Below are 19495 nucleotides of genomic sequence, written 5' to 3'. Positions count from 1 at the left end.
GTGGGAGAGCTTCGGGTACCAATTACCTCACCTTCAAAGAGTTGCATTAAAGATTCTTGGACAAGTAAACCCTCTTAAGCCTCCGGCCTTGGCTCTCTCTCTCTCTCTCTCTCTCTCTCTCTCTCTCTCTCTCTCTCTCTCTCTCTCTCTCTCTCTCTCTCTCTCATTAATTATATTACATACATGATACTCACTAACTTTTGAATATAATATAGGATTGCTCATCCTGTGCATGCGAGCGAAATTGGTCCGCATACTCGCTTATCCACACCAAAATTCGCAACAAACTGTCAACAAAGCAATTGGAGCGGCTCATCTATTGTCGCTCCAATCTCCGAATGTTGCGCTCCATGCATGAGATGCCTATGGCTGGACAAGTAAACCCTCTTTCTACACACTTGCTTCTTGACTCATATGGGCTATGGCTGTGCATTCCAATTCACATGTGCTAACTAGCCTAACTTTATCTTGAGTCTTGACTCTTTTGAACTTTTGTATAACTTGTCAAATAGGTCAATGTTGATGATTGCAAGCTCTCAATTGTTACTCTCAAAAGTGTCAACAAAGAGCATATGACGGAGGAGCAAATTTTCTGCGAGCTCTACTTGGAGCTAGAGGAGATTGACGGACGGTTTCTCGCACACGATCACGCAAGAGGGTCATTGTGTGTGGAGTCCCTTTGGCTACAAGAGGTAGAGGTGCAAGAGCTTCCCATGCTCGTGGCCGTGGCCGTGGCCGTGAGATGGAGGCTACTACTCCTACAACCTATGTGCGGCGAGGCTCAGGAAGCGGCTTCATTGCGGCGGCCTCTGTTTTGGAGGATGTGCCTATTCGTAGATCCAACACTATGGACCCTAGAGAGCCGGAGTATGACGAGGAGGGAAATCTCCGTAGTGAGGGAGATTATGACACACCACAATCCGATTCATGTGAGGATGAAGATGACAATAATGAGCATAGCTCACAAGAGGAAGATGATGATGATGATGAGAGCGGAGAAAGCTCTTAGACTTTAGTGTCTCTCATATCTTTTTTGACCCTACTTCCGCTTTTTGCACGATTGAGGCTTAAAAGGCCTACTTTTTTGTATCATCTCAATTATCAAATCTCAACTTAGCTTTTTGATTTATGACATATGTAATGCGAATCGCAGTTCATACCCATTGTGTCTCATTGTCTTGATTCTCAACTCTTGAGTGTTGGCACTTTACAGTTGCAAGTTGCATTCTTGTCCAATGTGATAATCAATTGTCTATTTGTCCTAAGTGTAAAATCTAGGGTTCAGAATTGCGTGTTTTTATTTTTGAACGTACGTAACCATGTCGTACGACATAAAATTTTCTAGTTCGATGAGTACCGTACGTCTTCATACGTGGACAAAACGTACGAGACCACCTTGCTTAGGTGACTTCAATCTATGCTTAGTGCGATAGACAAGCACGATGACCTCAATTTTTTAAGCAATTTGATGGTATGATTGAGTATGTACTTGGCAAAGCTAACCCTGTTGCGGATGCATTGAGTAGAAAAGGTCAACTTCTCTTGTTAGAAACTTGTTCTCTTCTCTCTATTCAAAGTGTTGGTTTTAATGAACTAAAAGATAATTAGATAGGTTCAAAATTTGAACAGAATTGATTACAAGCACTTAATACACCAAGTCCGTGCCATTATGTGATAGTTGGCTTTTCTTTAGGAACCATTTGTGTGCGCTATCTTCTCACAGAGCGCCAATTGTGCATGACGCACATGATGTGTCACGAGGACGTGGCAACTATTAACTATGTCACGAGGACATGGCAATTGCTAACCTTAGTTGTTGGTTTCTTTTCAATGATTTTTGTTTTATTTTTGAGACCCTCTTTTTGACGTTGCAAATGGTCGGACATTGTACGGCCAATGTGAACGGTAGTTTCACCCACAGACGAGAAGTTGGTCGGCACTGGAATTCGTATAGTAAGAGGATGTCTAGGCTCAATGCAAGGTCATGTAGGTCACCCCGTCGCACTTAGCAAGTTGGTGGATACTAGAAAGTGAACTCAATAAAAGCATAGTGTCAAGGTGGGATCACCACCCGAAAGTATCAGACAATTGGGCCACATTGCACTTTTGGATGCGATCCCAATGAGGATAGATGGTCAGATGACCAGTGGGAGCCCAACGGAAGCATCTCCTAAAAATTAGGGAACTCCTATTTTGGGCCGTGAAATGTGTTCGCATCATTACCTTCGATATGACCAGGGGAACACTTTACAACTCTGCCGCGAAGTCAACTGGGCAAACAATCGGGAGATTTTTAGGCAGCAACCCCGAAACAGGCAAATGCTTAATAACGCACCAAGTGGCACATTTTTGTGCACTTTCCTCTTGCATTAAGAAGTGGAGCTGAATTTGTAGCTGGGAGATTCATTTTTCAGCTTTTGTCACAGGCTAAGAGCTATGGAGTGCTTTCTTTCCCTCTCATGTACAGTGTGGTGCTAGGAGTGATGCCCTGCACACTACACACTGCTCTCTCTCCCCCCTACGTGCAGTTATGTGATGCCCCATGGTTTCGCGCAAGTTTTGGGTCTGTTATGCTGCCGAAATTTGGCCAAATAGGTGGTATCTAGCTTGATACAGGAAAAGGATTCCCAGGACTCTACTTTGCAATTTACCCTCTCAAAGTATAAAGAAATACCGAAAGGGGCGCCGATTCTGGGACCTACAGGTTGTTGGCGTCGGCTCGGACCATTCTAGCTTCCGAGCCAAGTGTGCGCTTAAGTGTCAATTCCCGTCGCAAGTTTCCTTTGCACGTTCTCTCTGTGTGTGTCTAAAGTAAAGAATTTCGGGTGAAAGCCAAAGCCTACCACCCCACGGGCCGGTTTCAAGGTTCCATTGCCGTGACATCAATCACTTTTTCCTCAAAGAGTGAGCCTCGGTTGTTTTGGGTGAAGACACAGAGTACAGGAAAGTGGGATTACACTATGGCCGACAAAGGGAAGGGCAGACAAGAAGTTCCTATGGTCTTCGAGATTGGCGAGAGCTCACGGCCATGTCAGTCTCTACCTCGTGTTAATGTGAATGTCCCTCCAATAGTGCAGGGCTTTATGACTGAGCAACTTGAGGATGATGCGTTCATGACTCAGTTAGTTGCTGCAGTGAATGTGAATCCAAGGTTTATGGAGTTCTTGCAAGCGCCACCAATGCAACAGCAAAATAGGCAACCTACACCGCATACAAAGCTTGTTGAGGCTCAAGCCCAAGTACTTCATGCGACTCAGCAAGATAGGGAACACTCGCATGTTGCGGAGTCAGGGGCTCCAAAACAGGTTCCTCCCTTGCTTGAACAGGTGGCTAGACAGCCTATTCCACAGGTTATGCCAGTTCAGCTCCAAAACAGGTTCCTCCCTTGCTTGAACAGGTGGCTAGACAGCCTATTCCACAGGTTATGCCAGTTCAGCTCGCCACCTTTCAGAGCTCGCATGCTGTCTTGAACGGACAGGAAACTGGATACCAGGCAATGCACCCAGTTTTTCCACCACCGACGGATTATCCTGGGTATTTCGGGGGTAGTTCAGTGTTCCAAAGTATGGCTGGTTATGCGCCTGGAAGTCAGCCATACCTGCCAGAAACAGTGTTTGGGGGTATGCAAGGCATGATGCCAAACCCCATGTAGGTAGTATCGGCATGCAGCAGGGTTTTCACTGCAACCAGGGCCAGTTTGGGGTGCCATAGGGTCATTTTGGCATGGCTGATTTTTCTAGACAGCAGCCAGATATCGCACCTCCGACGCAAAATGTAAATGGCCAAGATGTGCCGATCATGCCTACTACAGTGCCCATGTTGCAGACCATTCCTTATGACAACTTGGGGGCACTGGAAAAGCCGAAACCTTACAAAGAAGGTGGTGGAGCTGGGAAGTTCAGCACTTTCAGTGGCTTTGAGGATAAAGCAAAGGCTCTTACTTTCCTCCAGCAGTTTGATACAGCTTATGCAGGAGGGAACTTTACAGAGGCCTCTAAGGTCAAGAAAGCTGCCACTTTCTTAAAGGACAATGCGCTTACATGGTGGACAACATTGTTAATGCAAGGACAGGCACCCGCCACTTGGGTTTACTTCAAGCAAATGTTTGCATCTGCTTGGCTGTCAAATGAATTTGAAGCCGACGTCATGACATTTTGCACCAGCTTATTTCAGCTTCATGCAAGAGCTTGCTGGAGTACAATCGAAGGTTTTGTAATGCGTTACTCTCAGTGACCTCCTACAGATTTGTGCCATTGACAGAACAGATAGAGAAGTACTGTTGTGGGCTACCTAAAGGGCTTCGTGATTACTGTACGAAGAGCAAAGTGGCTACCCTCACTCAGCTTATGGAAGTTGCTAACACTGGTCTTGCCTTGTTGAAAGGAGAGGACAGTGGGTTTCCGAGCAACGAGAAAGGAGGGCAGCAAAAGAAAAATTCAGCGAAGAAGCCCTTTGTGAAAACGGCTCCTGAAGCGTCACAGGGGTCGGAAAAGGCCACCAAAGACAAGGATTCAGCCGGGACTCCCGGAGTGCAGGCAAAGAAACAGAAAAGGAAGCCTTTTGTGCGCAAGTCGCTCGAGGAAAAGGTCCTAGTGGCTGAAAATAAATGCTTTATATGCGAGCAGCCTGGTCACTTTGCTACCAATTGTCCACAAAGGAAAAGACCAGCTGACTCAGATGATAAAGAGGACCAGAAAGGCAAGAAGCCTAAACCCACGGCAAGTTTGGTGCCAGACATGGTGGGTGACACGCCGAGTACAGATGCCAGTGAGTTATGCAGGGCATGGGGTAAAGTTAGGGATCAAACGGCACTCATCTTCTTTGATCCAGGTCCAAAGCAAACTTTATCTCACCAGAGCTAGCTATGAAGCTGGGCATCAGAGCTGAAGAGATGGGGTACACAGCACAGGCAGGTTCGCATGTCCTGGCCACTCAGAGTGTATTACTCCCATCATTGAAAAGCTACGTCTGCATATTCAGTCGTATGTGGACACAGAAGAGTCCTATATCATGCCATTGGAAGGGTATGATGCCCTACTTGGAATTCCCTGGATGTTCAGAGTACATGGCGTGCTGGATGTCTTCGGCAAGACGATCACTTTTCAGCATAGGGGCAAAACTCATGTTTTGGATGTAAAGCTCAAAGGGGAGTCTGTCCTTATTGTATCTGCTTCTACTATCACTTTTGTAATAAAGAATTTCTAGTGATGCCGTTTGGTCTAACAAATTTCAGCTGTGTCAATTCCTTATCATCATGAGTTAGATGACATGAAGGAACAGTATGCTACTGATGAAGATTTTGCAAGGATCTTTGAACAGTTGAAAGAGGGGCAACATCATGAGCACTACCTCCTCAGAGATGGTTTTATGATGATGCATGGCAGACTGTGTCACTAGGCCATTGCGACACAAGGTCATGGAAGAGAGTCATGTCCCACCGTATGCAGGGCATCATGGTATTGATGCAACAGTTAAAGCGGTAGAGCATTCTTCTATTGGCCTACCTTGAGGAGAGATGTGGATGCCTTTGTGCGAGCATGCGTGATTTGCCAAAAGGTCAAGTTTGGCAGGCAAAAGGCGTTACAACCACTGCCGATTCCGGATAAGCCATGGGAAAGCATTGCTATGGACTTTATCTTTGATCTTCCAAGAACGCCAACAGGGAATGATGGTATATGGACCATTATCTACGGGTTCAGCAAGCAGGCCCATTTTATCCCTGTCAGGAAGAAGATAAAATCTGATCAGATGGCACGCTTGTTCATGTACAATGTGTTTAAGTACCATGGTATGCCACAGCAAATAAAGACCATCAGATTTCAGCCACAACATCGGTCTCGTCATCCCCGTCGTCGACATCGACCTAGCCTAGACTTGCATAGTCACATGCATCCACCTTGTACCGGTTTGTGCAATCAATAGTAGACCACTCTCGCCAACGAGAGTGGGGCCTTCGGAGGAGGGTTTTACAACGTCTCTGGTGTCGTATTCTCTTCTCTCTCTATCTCTCAGTCTCACACACTCTCATGCACACTGTCCATTCACTTTGTTAGTGATCATTCCACTCTCTCATTAAAAACGGAAGGCTCTCCCTTCCATAAGAACAAAAGGAACCTTAAGCACAGTTCGGAGCACTTATCTTGAGCAAAGTTCATCATTCACTTCCGCTGCACCTTACATTGGTATCAGAACTTTGGCAGTGTTCTGTATCACTCAAGGAAAGAACCACAAGAATCACAAGAATTTTTTTTGCTTGTTGAGGTCGCACGAACCCAAGTTCGCTTGGGCGTGTCGATTCCTAATCGTGTTTTTGAAGAGTGACAGGAATCCCAAGAAAGAAGGGCTTGTCCAGCCTTCCCTTGTGCCTCTTTTCACTCATTAAGAGCGGACCGTGCACTTAGCGGCCGGCCAATCGACGTGAGGTGGGAAAAAGAAACCTTGGTGTGAGCGCAAGGACGCTAAGGGGTGCACCCGCGGAAAAGAGCAGAACTTGGGTGAAGAGAAGATCCTTCTCGAACACAGATTGCAAGCAAAAGAAGACCCTCAAGAACCTCAAAACCTCAAGACCCTCAAGAACCCAAGAACCCAAGTTCCTCGTGAACTTAAGAACCCAAGATCACAGTGCATGGTCATCATCCGAAGCGGAATGGATACTTTGCATACAGCTGATGAGCATGGGAGTGGCGAAGAAGAGTTTTCCCCACCAGGAGTTTTTCCCGACCCTCCACCTTCCCCATCTACGCCACAAGTTGTACCAAATCCTATGGAGGCGATGGTCAAGTCAATGTTGGACATGATTGCACGACAAGAAGCGACTTGCATGGACAAGGAACACGAACGCGATGAACAAAAAGAAGGAAAAGCAATACAACAAGAAGCAACTCGCATTACCTTGGAACGCGAGCGCGATGAACAAAAAGAAAGAAAAGCACAAAGAAAGCCAGACGAGTGGCCTCGGAGGCCGATCGTGAGGTTCAAAAAGACCTCCGCACTCAAGAATTGGTTCGACAAGTTCTTGCCTCAAAGTCCGAACCAGCCAAAGATGTTGGTAGTTCCTCAAGTGGCACAAGCCGGGATGCGGACTCCAGTCACAGAGAAGTTGACTTTCAGTAAGTATGATGGTAAGATGGATGCTACGGTTATTCATTCTTGGTTGCATCAATTTAATGCTTATTTTGTGACAACTAAGAAGACAGGAAATAGCAAGGTTTTGACGGCAGCTCTGTACCTTGCCAGTGATGCCATCAATTGGTACCACGCATGGCAAGAGGCACAGTTAGCCGCGCACCTAGAGGAAGCCAACGAACTCACGCCCCTTTCCTTCAATTGGGTTGATTTCCAAGACAAGCTCAAGGCGCGGTTTATGCCACCTTAGTACCTCGCACGATTGAAGGACGATTGGCGCGCTCTCAAGCAAAATGGTATGCCGGTTATGTCTTTTTCTAATCGTGTTTTGCAGCTAGGTACCCAATTACGTAAGTCGGATGATGAGTGCAAAGAGGCATTCCTTTATGGATTGGACGAGTATATCAAGTACGATGTCAAAGTGCTCGATCCAATCGATCTCAACAAGGCGGTAGCGATTGCTCTCGCACAGAAGATGAAGCACAACAAGGGAAAGCCTAAGGAGAACAAGACTTCCACAAGTACCTCGCAGACTTCTCAGAACCCTCAGAACGGTAAGAACGGTAAGAATAGTAAGAACGGTAACTCTTCTAACCAATCTTCCAACAGTCTCTCAGAAAAGATTCTTCCAATGAACCTAAGGATAAGACTAACACAACTGCTAAACCTAAGCTCACTCCAGATGAAAAGGTAGCACAAGGAATTTTAGGAGGATACATCAAGTCGCAAAAGCAAAGCACTTATTCGGGAAGGTCGTTGTTTTCATTGTCACATTAAGGGTCACATAAAAAGAACATGTCCTAAGCTTGACTCTACTGAATCTAAAGAATCCACAAAACCCACTTCCTCTGTCAATGCAATCACTGACAACACGAGTGTGCCCCAAGTTTCTCCTGACCCTTCCATTGATGAGTCTCATTAAATGTTATGGTCATATGACGGGGCAGCGTTTTGTCATATTGTTTGACCTAGGCAGTATGCATGATGTGATCAATCCCTCTCTTGTTGAGAGAGCCCGCCTAGAGGTTAGTCAAAAATCTCCTCTCGAGGTCTCTGGCTTCGCTCCCGGTATGGACTCTCTCATCACGAAAGAGTGCCTTGATGTGTTGTTTACAGTTCAATAAGCTGCTTTCCGTAGAAAAATTTTTGTCTCTCCTCTCTCAAGATGTGATATGATTTTGGGCATTCGATGGTTTCGTGAGAATAACCCTCTCATTGATTAACCCTCTCATTGATTGGGCGGAAAATACGTTCACTTTAAATGCCAGAAGTGACTCTCTCATTGTCATTCGTGGAAAGGAAGTTGTTCATTCTCCCTCTCTCATTGTTAATGTGCAGGCGAAGATTGAACGGATTCAGGAGAAGGAGACTCTCTCAGAATCTTCTTCTCCAAAGCATGACACGAGATTTGCATGATGATTTGAATGATAATGATGAGCATGATGATTTGGATGACACTGACAAGCATGATGATTTGCATGATCAAGATGTGATTTCTCACAAGCATGATGATTTTCATGAAGACGATGTGATTGTTCACAAGGATGATGTGTTAGTTGATGCTTTTTCTAGCAAAGCTAACCTTGTTGCAAATTCGACCCTTCAGGAAGAACCGATCTTGGCTCTCAAGCCTAGGTCTAAAGAAGAAGTATTATGTGTTCGCACGATTAGTACGCACGCATTGATCGAGTGTTTCATTCGTGCTCGTTTCCTGTATTTTCGTCAGCATCTTTATGTGATCCCTTTTCCTAGGCATGACATATTGTACGTTGAGCACGTTTCACTCATGAATGAGCACAAATGTATACGGATTGTTCATGAAAAGATGACATGTTTGCACCCAAGGAAGTCACATTCCATGTCTCTTCCTTGGCACGACACAGATGCAGAAAGAGCACATGAATGTATAAGCACTAAGCATGGGCATTTCCGTTGTGAATTGCCACAATTGATTGATTTAGATCAGCAAGACAAGATTTGATCTCACTGTTTGCGTATGTGTGGTGAACGGTTTGAAATGGTTTCGGGAATTTGTGTTGGAAATGGTTTCGGGAATTTTCAGCCATGGAGATTCTTGAAGAAGAAAGAAGCGTGACTCTCGACGAAGTTGAAGCAAGGAAAGAAACACAGAAGACTTTGTGTCGCTTTCGGCACGGCCCAAATAAGCAAGCTTTGCATACCTTTATGAAGTTCAAGTACCGCACGGCCCACATATCCAAGTGGGCCGGCGAGGAGTCCCTTCCAGGATTCCGGATGCTACTGGCGATCTCCCTCAACGCCTTACAGTTCGGTACCAGTACCTCACTTTGAAAAGGAGGGGATGTCACGTGACACATCCAATCCTATGTGTCCGTGGACAAGCTACAACACGACAAGGGTTCAATCAGTCTAGTCAGTCTAGATTTAGAAGTGATCTGGCACTTTTGTGAGTCTGTTCGCAAACCGTGCATGTTGAGACACTTAGTGTAGATGCATATCCTCTGGTTGCACACAGCATGACCATCAGCATTCCCATCAGAATCCTTTAGGGGAATTTTCCAGTGCATTTAGCCTATTTTCCCTATTTTTGACATTTTTCACTTATTATTTTTAAGTGACTTTTGTTGGAAAGTAGGTAGGGCAAATTGAGTAAGTTTGTATATAAGCAAACCTAGGCTAGCACTAATTGGCAGAAGAGGCAGCAGGAGCCCAAGCTCAACAGGCAACTTCTCAGCAAGAACCCCCTTGGTGGTTTCCCTCCAAGCAAGACTTCAACCCCCCTAGCGTTTTTCATCCTCATCGCCTAGCTTCCCTCAACTTGGCGTTTTCAGCAAATCATCACCGCCGGGCCATCACAAGACCTAGCATTTTCAGCAGAACAGCCATCGCCAAGCTTCATCCAGCCTAGCGTTTTTCATCCACGTATTGTCTGCTGCAGATTTCAGCATTTGGCGATTTTCAGCAGGTGATTTTCGGCCCCATTTCCATAGCCAATTCAGCCCCACAATAGCAGCAGATTTTCAGCCATAAGGACCAGCAAAATCAGCGTTTTCCACAGCGTTTTCAGCGGTAGCAGAATTCAGCCAGCAGCGTTTTTTGGACAGCAGATAAAGACCATTAGATTTCAGCCACAACGTCAGTCTCGTCATCCCCGTCGTCGACATCGACCTAGCCTAGACTTGCATCAGTCGCATGCATCCACCTTGTACCGGTTTGTGCAATCAATAGTAGACCACTCTCACCAACGAGAGTGGGACCTTCGGAGGAGGGTTTTACGACGTCTCTGGTGTCGTATTCTCTTCTCTCTCTATCTCTCAGTCTCACACTCTCATGCACAGTGTCCATTCACTTTGTTAGTGATCATTGCACTCTCTCATTAAGAACGGAAGGCTCTCCCTTCTATAAGAACAAAAGGAACCTTGAGCACAGTTTGGAGCACTCATCTTGAGCAAAGTTTATCATTCACTTCCACTGCACCTTACACACCTCGTGATTGGGTTTTGTTAAGGTTCGAAAAGGCAAGGTTAAAGAAGATGCAAGGAACGACTGTTTCCTAAGCTCAGTATGCTAACTATGGGCCTTTTCAAGTGCTTGACAAGATTAGCGATGTGGCTTACAAGCTGAAATTGCCTGATGCGTGGAAAATTCATAATGCATTTCATGTGTCTTCTAAGACCCTTCGTGGGTGATGTGCCAGAAGATATGGTGAAGTTCAAGAACTATCCGCCTATGGATGCAAAGTGGATGGAAGCGCATGAAATGTCAGTCACCAAATGTATTGCAGCTTTACCTTGAAGCCTTTGGGTTACAACCTACTTATGCCCCAACCCAACGTGTGCAAAGGAGGGGTAATGATAGAGCTAGCACATCAAATGTACATAAGAATTCAGTGTAATAGATGGAAATAACAAAAGTATGAAGGTCTCATTAAGTCATTTGTATCTATGTGTACGACCTTTCTTGCGGATACATGCGATAATAAAAGAGTGCTAACAACACAAGATCATTAGTGGCATGTATTTATGTTATGCAATCGAGGACGTATGCGATTCCGCAATTGCAAACCTTAGTTGTTAGTTTCTTTCCAATGATTTTTGTTTTATTTTTGAGACCCTCTTTTTGAAGTTGCAAATGGTCGGACATTGTATGGCCAATGTGAATGGTAGTTTCACCCGCAGACGGGAAGTTGGTCGGCACTGGAATTTGTATAGTAAGAGGATGTCTAGACTCAGTGCAAGGTATGTAGGTCCCCTCGTTGCACTTAGCAAGTTGGTGGATACTAGGAAGTGAACTCAATAAAGGCATAAAGTCAAGGTGGGATCACCAACAGAAAGTATCCGACAGTTGGGCCACATTGCACTTTTGGATGCGGTCCCAATGAGGATAGATGGTCAAATGACCAGTGGGAGCCCAACGGAAGCATCTCCTAAAAATTAGAGAATTGCTATTTTGGGCCGTGAAATGTGTTCGCGTTATTACCTTCGGTATGACCAAGGGAACACTTTACAACTATGCCGCAAAGTCAACTGGGCAACCAATCAGGAGATTTTTAGGCGGCAACCCCGAAACGGGCAAATGCTTGTAAACGCGCCAAGTGGCACATTTTTGTGCACTTTCCTCTTGCATCAAGAAGTGGCGCTGAATTTGTAGCTGAGAGACTCATTTTTCAGCTTTTGTCACAGGTTAAGAGCTATGGAGTGCTTTCTTTCCCTCTCATGTACAGTGTGGTGCTAGGAGTGATGCCCTGCACACTACACACTAGTGTGCACACTGCTCTCTCTCCCCCCTACGTGCAGTTATGTGATGCCCCACATGAGGGCTCTTCACTTGATTGATGTACAGCTGTGTGGTTTCATGCTTTGGTGTTGAGGCAAGAGCCTCCTTGAGCAAGAACAGGGGTGGTTAATTGCTACTCCAAAGCAGGCACCGGTGAGGGTCATAACCTCACGGTACAGGTGCATTTTCAGCGTTGTATATGCGTTGTAAATTGACTGTTTTTCAGCCATACGAACGCCAAAACCATTGGGAATAGTGCCCCACTGGCAGAGGATAGTTAGGGGACTGTTTGGGGCTGAAAACAGGGCAAAAACCAGTAAATACAGCGTGCTGAATCTACTGTTTTTGGGCAGGAATCAGAGGGTTTATGCCAATGGAAGTGAGTTCCAGCAAGGGAATTGGTTTCGTGCAAGTTTTGGGGCTGTTATGCTGCCGAAATTTGGCCAAATAGGTGGTATCTAGCTGGATACAGGTAAAGGACTCCCAGGATTCTACTTTGTAATTTACCCTCTCAAAGTATAAAGAAATACCGAAAGGGGCGTCAATTTTGGGGCCTACAGGTTGTCGACGTCTGCTCGGAGCATTCTAGCTTCCGAGCCATGTGTGTGCTTAAGTGTTAATTCCCGTCGCAGGTTTCCTTTGCACATTCTCTCTGTGTGTGTCTAAAGTAAAGAATTTCGAGTGAAAGCCAAAGCCTACCGCCCCACGGGCCGGTTTCTTGATGCATTAACACATGGTCAAAAAGGTATCAATGCTACATTTGAAAAAGTTCAACGATGTTTCTATTGGCCAAAGATGCGTAAGGATGTGTACAGTTATGTTACTAAGTGTGTTGTGTGTCAAAAAGTCCCTCATGGTAAGCAACAAGGACTACTCATGCCATTGCCTATCCCTAATGGACCGTTTCAAGCCTTAAGTAGTAAGTTTTGCATGTTAATCCCTTGCAAGGTCAATCTTACTGCACAAGATGTTGCACAATTGTTCATAAAGCGTTGGTATCCATTGTGTGGTCACCCAAATCAATTGTGTCGAATTGTGATATAAAGTTCACATCACATTTCTGGTGTGCTTTGATTGGAAATTTTTGCACTGAGTTAAATTCCTCTATGCATTTCATCCACAATATAATGTACAAACGAAAATATACAACCAGTTGGCATTTGATGTTCTCAAAGCATATGTTCATGATAAACAATCTAAGTGGGAACAATATTTGATGTTAGTTCATGTCACAAATTGCTGACGTGTCAAGCCACTCAAGACCCGACGGGTTAGGGTTTCCCAGACATAACTCTAGCCAACTTGTAGATTCTGACCGAGGGGCGCGGTAGAAGAAGTTTTACCAGCTTGCAAAGTCTTACCGAGTAGCCCAACTTTAAAAAAAAGAATTCTTAACATATTGACGAGTTCCTAACTTATTGGACCCTATCCAACGGGGCCTAAAGACATTAAAATAAAGCAACACACACACACACACACAAAAATCTTGCAAAAATTTTGATGATGTGGCAACAATTGTACGGATGGTCGATGAATCGCGTTGACATGCCATGTGGCACTGTACAGACTGCCGTGTTTTGCGTTGTTGAATTGCTGACATGGCAGGCGTACGGATTTCCTTTTTTTTTTAGTGCTGGCAACTTTTGAAGTCCATATGCTTTTGAAGTATAAACTCTTTATTTTGCGCTGCTAATTGCTGACGTCGCAGACGTACGGATTTCCTTTTTTTTTAGCGCTGGCAGCTTTTGAAGTCCAGATGCTTTTGAGATGAATGCTTTTCATGTACTGCGTTTAGAGGACCATGGGCCTTAAATATGTGCCAAGGGCTTATTATCTGGCATGTTCCCGCCTAGAAGTGTAGAGAAAGGAGTACGGCAAAAGGACGCAAAGGTTTGGGGTCAGTGCTCTCTTGGAGTGAAACTCTACCACTCCGTGTCTCGTGTATTGTGCATCTCTTTTCGTTATGTTGTTTTGAAGTGCTTAAATTCAGTTCAATCTATTCTTTTCCATTGGCGCGTGTTGTCGTCCCGTTACAGTTCAAGCTATCCTAAATGATTCGTTCTCTAGTGCAATTGGTCGTACTCTATATGAGACATTGTTTGCCGACCTTTTCAATCTTTGTTGATTGAGTCCATTTCCAAATTTAATGTGCTAATTGTGTTAGTCAAACCTACTCGAGAGTGTTAAGCTTCGGCTTAGCAAGGCTCAAGAGTCCTCTAGGCATGCTAATAAGCATCGATAGGATGTCTCATTCAAGGAGGGAGTTTTTAAGGATCATGAAGCAACATCTCAAGCAAGTTGGTGCGAGGTGTCCTAAACTCTCATTTCATATGTATAATCCATTTCCTATTGTCAAAAAGGTAAATGATGTTCCCATGCAATTACGTTTACCACCTTCTTGGACAATGCATAATGTTTTCCATGTTTCTTGGCTTGAATCGTTTCAAGGTGAACCTCCACGGAGGGTGTTTTTAAGGATCATGAAGCAACGTCTCAAGCAAGTTGGTACGAGGTGTCCTACACTCTCATTTCATATGTATGGTCCCTTTCCTATCGTCAAAATGGTAAATGATGTTTCCATGCAATTACTTCTTGGACAATGCATAATGTTTTCCATGTTTCTTGGCTTGAATTGTTTCAAGGTGAACCTCCACGGAGCATTCCACACAAGGAGCAACCGGAGATAATTGATGAAGCTGAAGTTACGGAGCCAAAACGAATCCTTTTGCATCGATTCAAACACAAAACAAAGAAGCAAGCAAGGCAATACTCCTTGAAGATCAAGGATCGAGGGACGCATGAAGCTGCCTGGGTGGATGAGGAAGTTTTCATCGACTATCCAAATTTACTAGCGTCATACGAGGCCATGTATCTCGGTACCCGTATCTCACCTTAAGTAGGAGGGGATGTCGCGTACACATAACGTGGACATGCTCCATCAACTTCCAGAGCCAATTTTGCACCTATCCTAGATAGGAGTGTCTAAAATCCTAGGAGGATTAGTACTGACAATTTTGTCAGCCTATTCGTAGGACTCGCATGTCCGGACAAGTCCATTAGATTAGGTTTCCCAGTTTTCGAACCCTCTTGCATAAACGGATTCTACAAGCGTTTTGACAGATGTTGTTACACTATGGGGACATCTAGCATGACGTGCATGTAGTTTTAAGTTAGAGGAATCCAACGAGCCATTCCCCGCATCAATCAAATTCCCGGGTGGGCAGAGGTTGGACAGATGTGTGACAGTTTCACCCCAAAACTTCATCTCGGTCAAATTTATTAATAAGTCAGTTTTATTGATTTATTTTATAAATTTGACAGAAGTTTCGTCCTACCTAAGACCTAAGAGGTTTTTAATCAGTAATCTCACCTATAAAGGGAGAAGCATAGCTAGCATTTCAGATCAGATCAACAAGCGCCCAGTTTACCCAGTGTCTTTGCAGCAAGCCAGCCAACGTTTTTGCCTTGGCGTTTTCACTCCAAGACAACAAATCGACCAAACACTTTGCAATTTCAGCAGAGCAGCCCAGCATTTTCAGACTTCAGCCCCTTCCCTTGTCAACACTGGCTTGGATCTGTCATCGCTAGTCTTCCCGTTGTGGTCCAGTACTTTGGCAGCCCACGGTGCCTCTTTTCAGCCAATACCTCGCCACATCAAATGCTCGCATTGTTGTCCATCGTTGGCCCTATCATCATAAGCTTCAGCCGTTCATTCCTCTCACATCGGGAGTGCAAATCAGCCCTAGATCTACCCCTTGGTGGCCTAAAGCAATCCCACATCAAGAAGGATCCAGAGGTGCATCAAATCAGCCCCGGAAGTGCTTCATCTTGAAGAGTTACAGCGGCCAAATTCAGTCAGTAGAGTCTGCACCTATGGTATTGCATGTGTTTACATTCCATTTACGCAATCAAAAGCAAATACCACATCGGCAACAGTGTGGGGGGCCTTGAGAGGGTTGGTTGGGACCCCATCGGGTGTCATTTTCCTCTCTCTCTCTCTCTCTCTCTCTCTCTCTCTCTCTCTCTCTCTCTCTCTCTCTCTCTCTCCACACATCTCTATCTCTCTCTAATTCCCTCTCTTCAAGGAAATATATAAGGACCATCTCAATAACGCGAGGAAGAAGTAAAAATTCATAGAAGTGTAAAACCTAGATCTTCACCATTTCAATTCCACTGCACCTGCTATAATAACTTGCACGTCCAAGTTACAATTGTCGCTTGAAGTCAACAACAAGTTCTAACAGTCGGTCAAGTTCCACTATGGGGATATCCTCCCTGCAGTTTCTTCAAGCAGAGTCCTCTCTGAACCTCCTCATACTGCTTTTCTTCCTCATGATCGGCTTCTTTTTCGGCCTCCTCCTCGAATTCCTTTGCTTTCTCTTCAAATTTTCATTCAAATTCGTTTTCTTCATACTCAGTCTCCCACTCATCTTCTCCGTGGGAATTCGGATTCACTCTCAAGAGCCATGGCATGTGCTGCAAAAAAGTCGGATCACATCCTCCGTAGAAGACGTATCTATTGGAGCCCTGCAAACATTGTAACCGGCAAGCTACTCGTGAGGTGGAGAATCCACAACAAAAACACGATTGAACTTGAAACACTTTTAACACTTGAACTTAGGGGTAGAGACATGAAGTGGAAGAGTTCCAATCCCAAATGCATTGGCCCCTAAGTCATGCGCCCCATACTGTACTTTTTTTAATAATGATAATCACAGAGTACAACTGTTGGGGCATCACTCCGCAATCTACTACAAAGCAATGCTCTGCGGATTGACTCACACGGCCTCACTTATGAAGCCATGACCCAAAAGCAACCTTGCAAAATAGAGCGCCTAAAAGCTTTGCACCCATAAGCTATCGCCCAAAAAATCGATGCTTTCAGTAAAAGCACACCCATCTTCCACGTCCACGCGTTTTATGACACATCTATCGGCACAAATCTCGCTCTGTACCTCTCTCTCTCTCTCTCTCTCTCTCTCTCTCTCTCTCTCTCTCTCTCTCTCCACAAATAGGGTAAAAACTCCCACCCCAAAATGCAAGGGATGTATGGAAGACGGGTGGAAGCAGACGGACCAATGATGGCGTGTTAACTTTATGCAAGAGCTTTTTGGCACCACTTAATTAAAGCAGTTAACTTGTAAGCTTTTGAGTCCAAGTGACAAAAGGCAATGGACTATTATGCTCTACCTTTAGAAGAGGTTTTTAAGTTGGTTTTTAAGGCCATTGCCTATAAAATAATGGGCGAAACCCCAATCGTAGGACAGATCATTAGTACATCGGTTGTAACTTCTCCTTGTAAATTCTCTCTCAATAATTAATAAAGAAATACAGCCAGGAACACTATCAAAAAAGTATCTCTACCTCTGTGGTGCCGTCGTCAAAGTGCAAGTGTGATCTTTTCTTTCAGTTCAAGTCTTTCAGTTACAGTTTTGTGTGTTCGAGTGGATCATCTGACCCACAGGGGATTACAGTAATTCCATAGCAGCTTGAATTCCATCTTCTCATGGCCACTGTTTTTTAGCCACAATACCTCGCCTCTCTCCAATTGGCCTTGATAGCATAACCCATACTCCCTAGATGATTCTGATAGAGATGAGATTCTACTTACTTTATTTCTGACATGGTACGAGGATAATTTTCTGCCTCTCAAATTGTATATGAGAAGGAAATCGGAGAGGCTGAAAAACAAGAACTGGATGTGTTTAGTTATATTTTAGTTTACTACCTCTAATGTAATTGACATTTTGTATGCTCTATCTTGGAGTAGCTGCTCTCCAGATGTTCAATTCTTGGAAGACATTTTTCTATAAAACAAGGAATGAAGTTGGAATTTTTGTGAAGATGTGAACTGGGCATGCACACCGCATGCATAAGATCCTTCACTCCCTTTCATTTGTTTGGGTTACTGTTTCATGCAATTGGCCTAGTAAAACCTACAACAGTCAAATGCAAAATAACTAAAATTGAAAGGCCTCTCTCTCTCTCTCTCTCTCTCTCTCTCTCTCTCTCTCTCTCTCTCTCTCTCTCTCTCTGTGTGTGTGTGTGTGTGTGTTTGTTTGGTTTTTTTTTTTGTGTGTGTGTTGGGGTTTTTTTGGCTTTGTTGGGGAGCCGCCAAGCCGCGTATCCGAAAAGAGGATATGTTGCTCCATCGCAAGGCTCCATGGAGGGAGGGAACAATCGACAGCCCAGTTTTTTTTTCTTTGTTTTGGGGGGGGGGGGGGGGGGGGGGGGGGGGGATATTGTGCGCAGTTTGTGCCTTACTTAATGCTATCCATGGAGTGTGAAAATAAGAGAGAGAGAGAAGTATACCTATAATGAAAATGCAAGCACGCCAGCCTCCTGTGCGAGCGCGAAGAGCAGGTTGAGAGCGGTAATCGATAGAGCCATCCAGAGTGAAGGCAGAGTCGTGGCCTGCGCCGAGGAGAGGAAGCTCTGTAAGTGAAGCAGGAACCATGGCTGGACTCCCACCCACCACCTCCAAAGGTTGAAATGACTGAAGACAGAAGTGAAGCACCACCCACAAGTCACCAGTAGGTGTCCCCAATTTTGGAAGCAGGTGAGAGGGGTTGGGGGGCACGTGGTGGAAGGAGGAAAAAGCAAGGAATGCGGCGTAGAGAGAGAGTGGGAGGGAGGAATGAGCCTCATTCGCTGCCTCAGATTTTTTCGTTCCTCTGTTGCAGTGCAATTCTCCAATGCGATTGCCCAGGCAAGGTTGTGCAATCTGAGAGGGAAAGAAGAGTGGGGCATGGGATTGGATAGCGTTGTGGAAATTGCTCTCAGCAAAACCATGAAGAGAGATGAGGCGAGATGCGAAGCCATGGTCAGGGTGCGCAAAAGGGGGGGGGGGGGGAGCCAACCCGGTTTGCAAGATGGACATAGAGAGAGAGAGAGAGAGAGAGAGAGGAACAACCGAGTAAGAGGAGGGGGATCTGTGCAGGGAATAAAGGCAAAGAGGTGCAGGACCCAGCGATCATGGTCAAATGCATGATGTAGCAGATAGAGGCGGGGGCCGAGGACCGAGATGGAGAAGAAGACCTTTGCGACGGACGTGCTGTAGGGCAACTGTGTACAAGAAGCTGGGGATCGCACAGGGGAGAACAGCTTCCAGCTGACGTAAGACCAGGGGGGGATTGAACAAAAGCAAGGGAAGAGACGGGCGAGGGCGAATCTGGGAAGATTTGCCTTAATAAAATTTGTAGACCGAATAGTGCTATGCACTATTAGATGGAAACTAATGCAAACTTCAAAGTCCCACAGATTTGAAGGCGGATATCAAGGTGACCTTTTTGACTTGGAAGTTCTAAACTTCTAAACAACAATTCCCTGGGTGGCTTTTTCTCAAAACAAAGAGGACCTTTTGATTTGGAAGTTCTAAACTTGTAACAACAATTCTCTAGAAAGAGAGCAAGACATTGAATTTAAATGTATTTGCTCGAAGTAGGTGGCCAAAACGGTTCGGGCTCATTGAGCGGTATTTGTGGAGATGCTTTATTGTTTTAAGAGAAAACAAAAATAGGAGAGAAAATTGGACAAGGCAGGCAGGCGATGGAGAAAGATGAAGAGAGAGGGTAGATTTTTTTTATGTGCCAGTGCAGGCACGGCACCATCACCC

The 19495-nt window shown here is 45.0% G+C and overlaps 1 protein-coding gene across 2 annotated transcripts in view; it reads right to left on the bottom strand.

Moving 5' to 3' along the window:
• The window catches only part of LOC147444365 (protein NRT1/ PTR FAMILY 8.3-like), a 62208-nt gene extending 43178 nt beyond the window's left edge, over nt 1–19030 (bottom strand). Inside the window, exons 1-2 of one of the 2 annotated variants that reach the window (XM_086527006.1) lie at nt 18193–18329; nt 16060–16407 (exon numbers count right to left, since the gene is read on the bottom strand). Coding sequence is in view for 1 of the 2 variants with exons in the window: in XM_086527005.1 (XP_086383131.1) it covers nt 18193–18760 (568 nt within the window). In the remaining variant the exon portion in view is untranslated. Of the gene's footprint in view, nt 1–16059; nt 16408–18192 lie in introns of both variants that reach the window. The other variant, XM_086527005.1, reaches the window with a different exon arrangement.
• Nucleotides 19031–19495: the final 465 nt, after the last annotated feature.

This window comes from Adiantum capillus-veneris, chromosome 13 (genome assembly GCF_014529385.1).
Source record: "Adiantum capillus-veneris isolate H3 chromosome 13, ASM1452938v2, whole genome shotgun sequence".
NCBI classification, from domain to species: domain Eukaryota; kingdom Viridiplantae; phylum Streptophyta; class Polypodiopsida; order Polypodiales; family Pteridaceae; genus Adiantum; species Adiantum capillus-veneris.
This window is presented reverse-complemented; position numbering and strand designations above follow the sequence as displayed.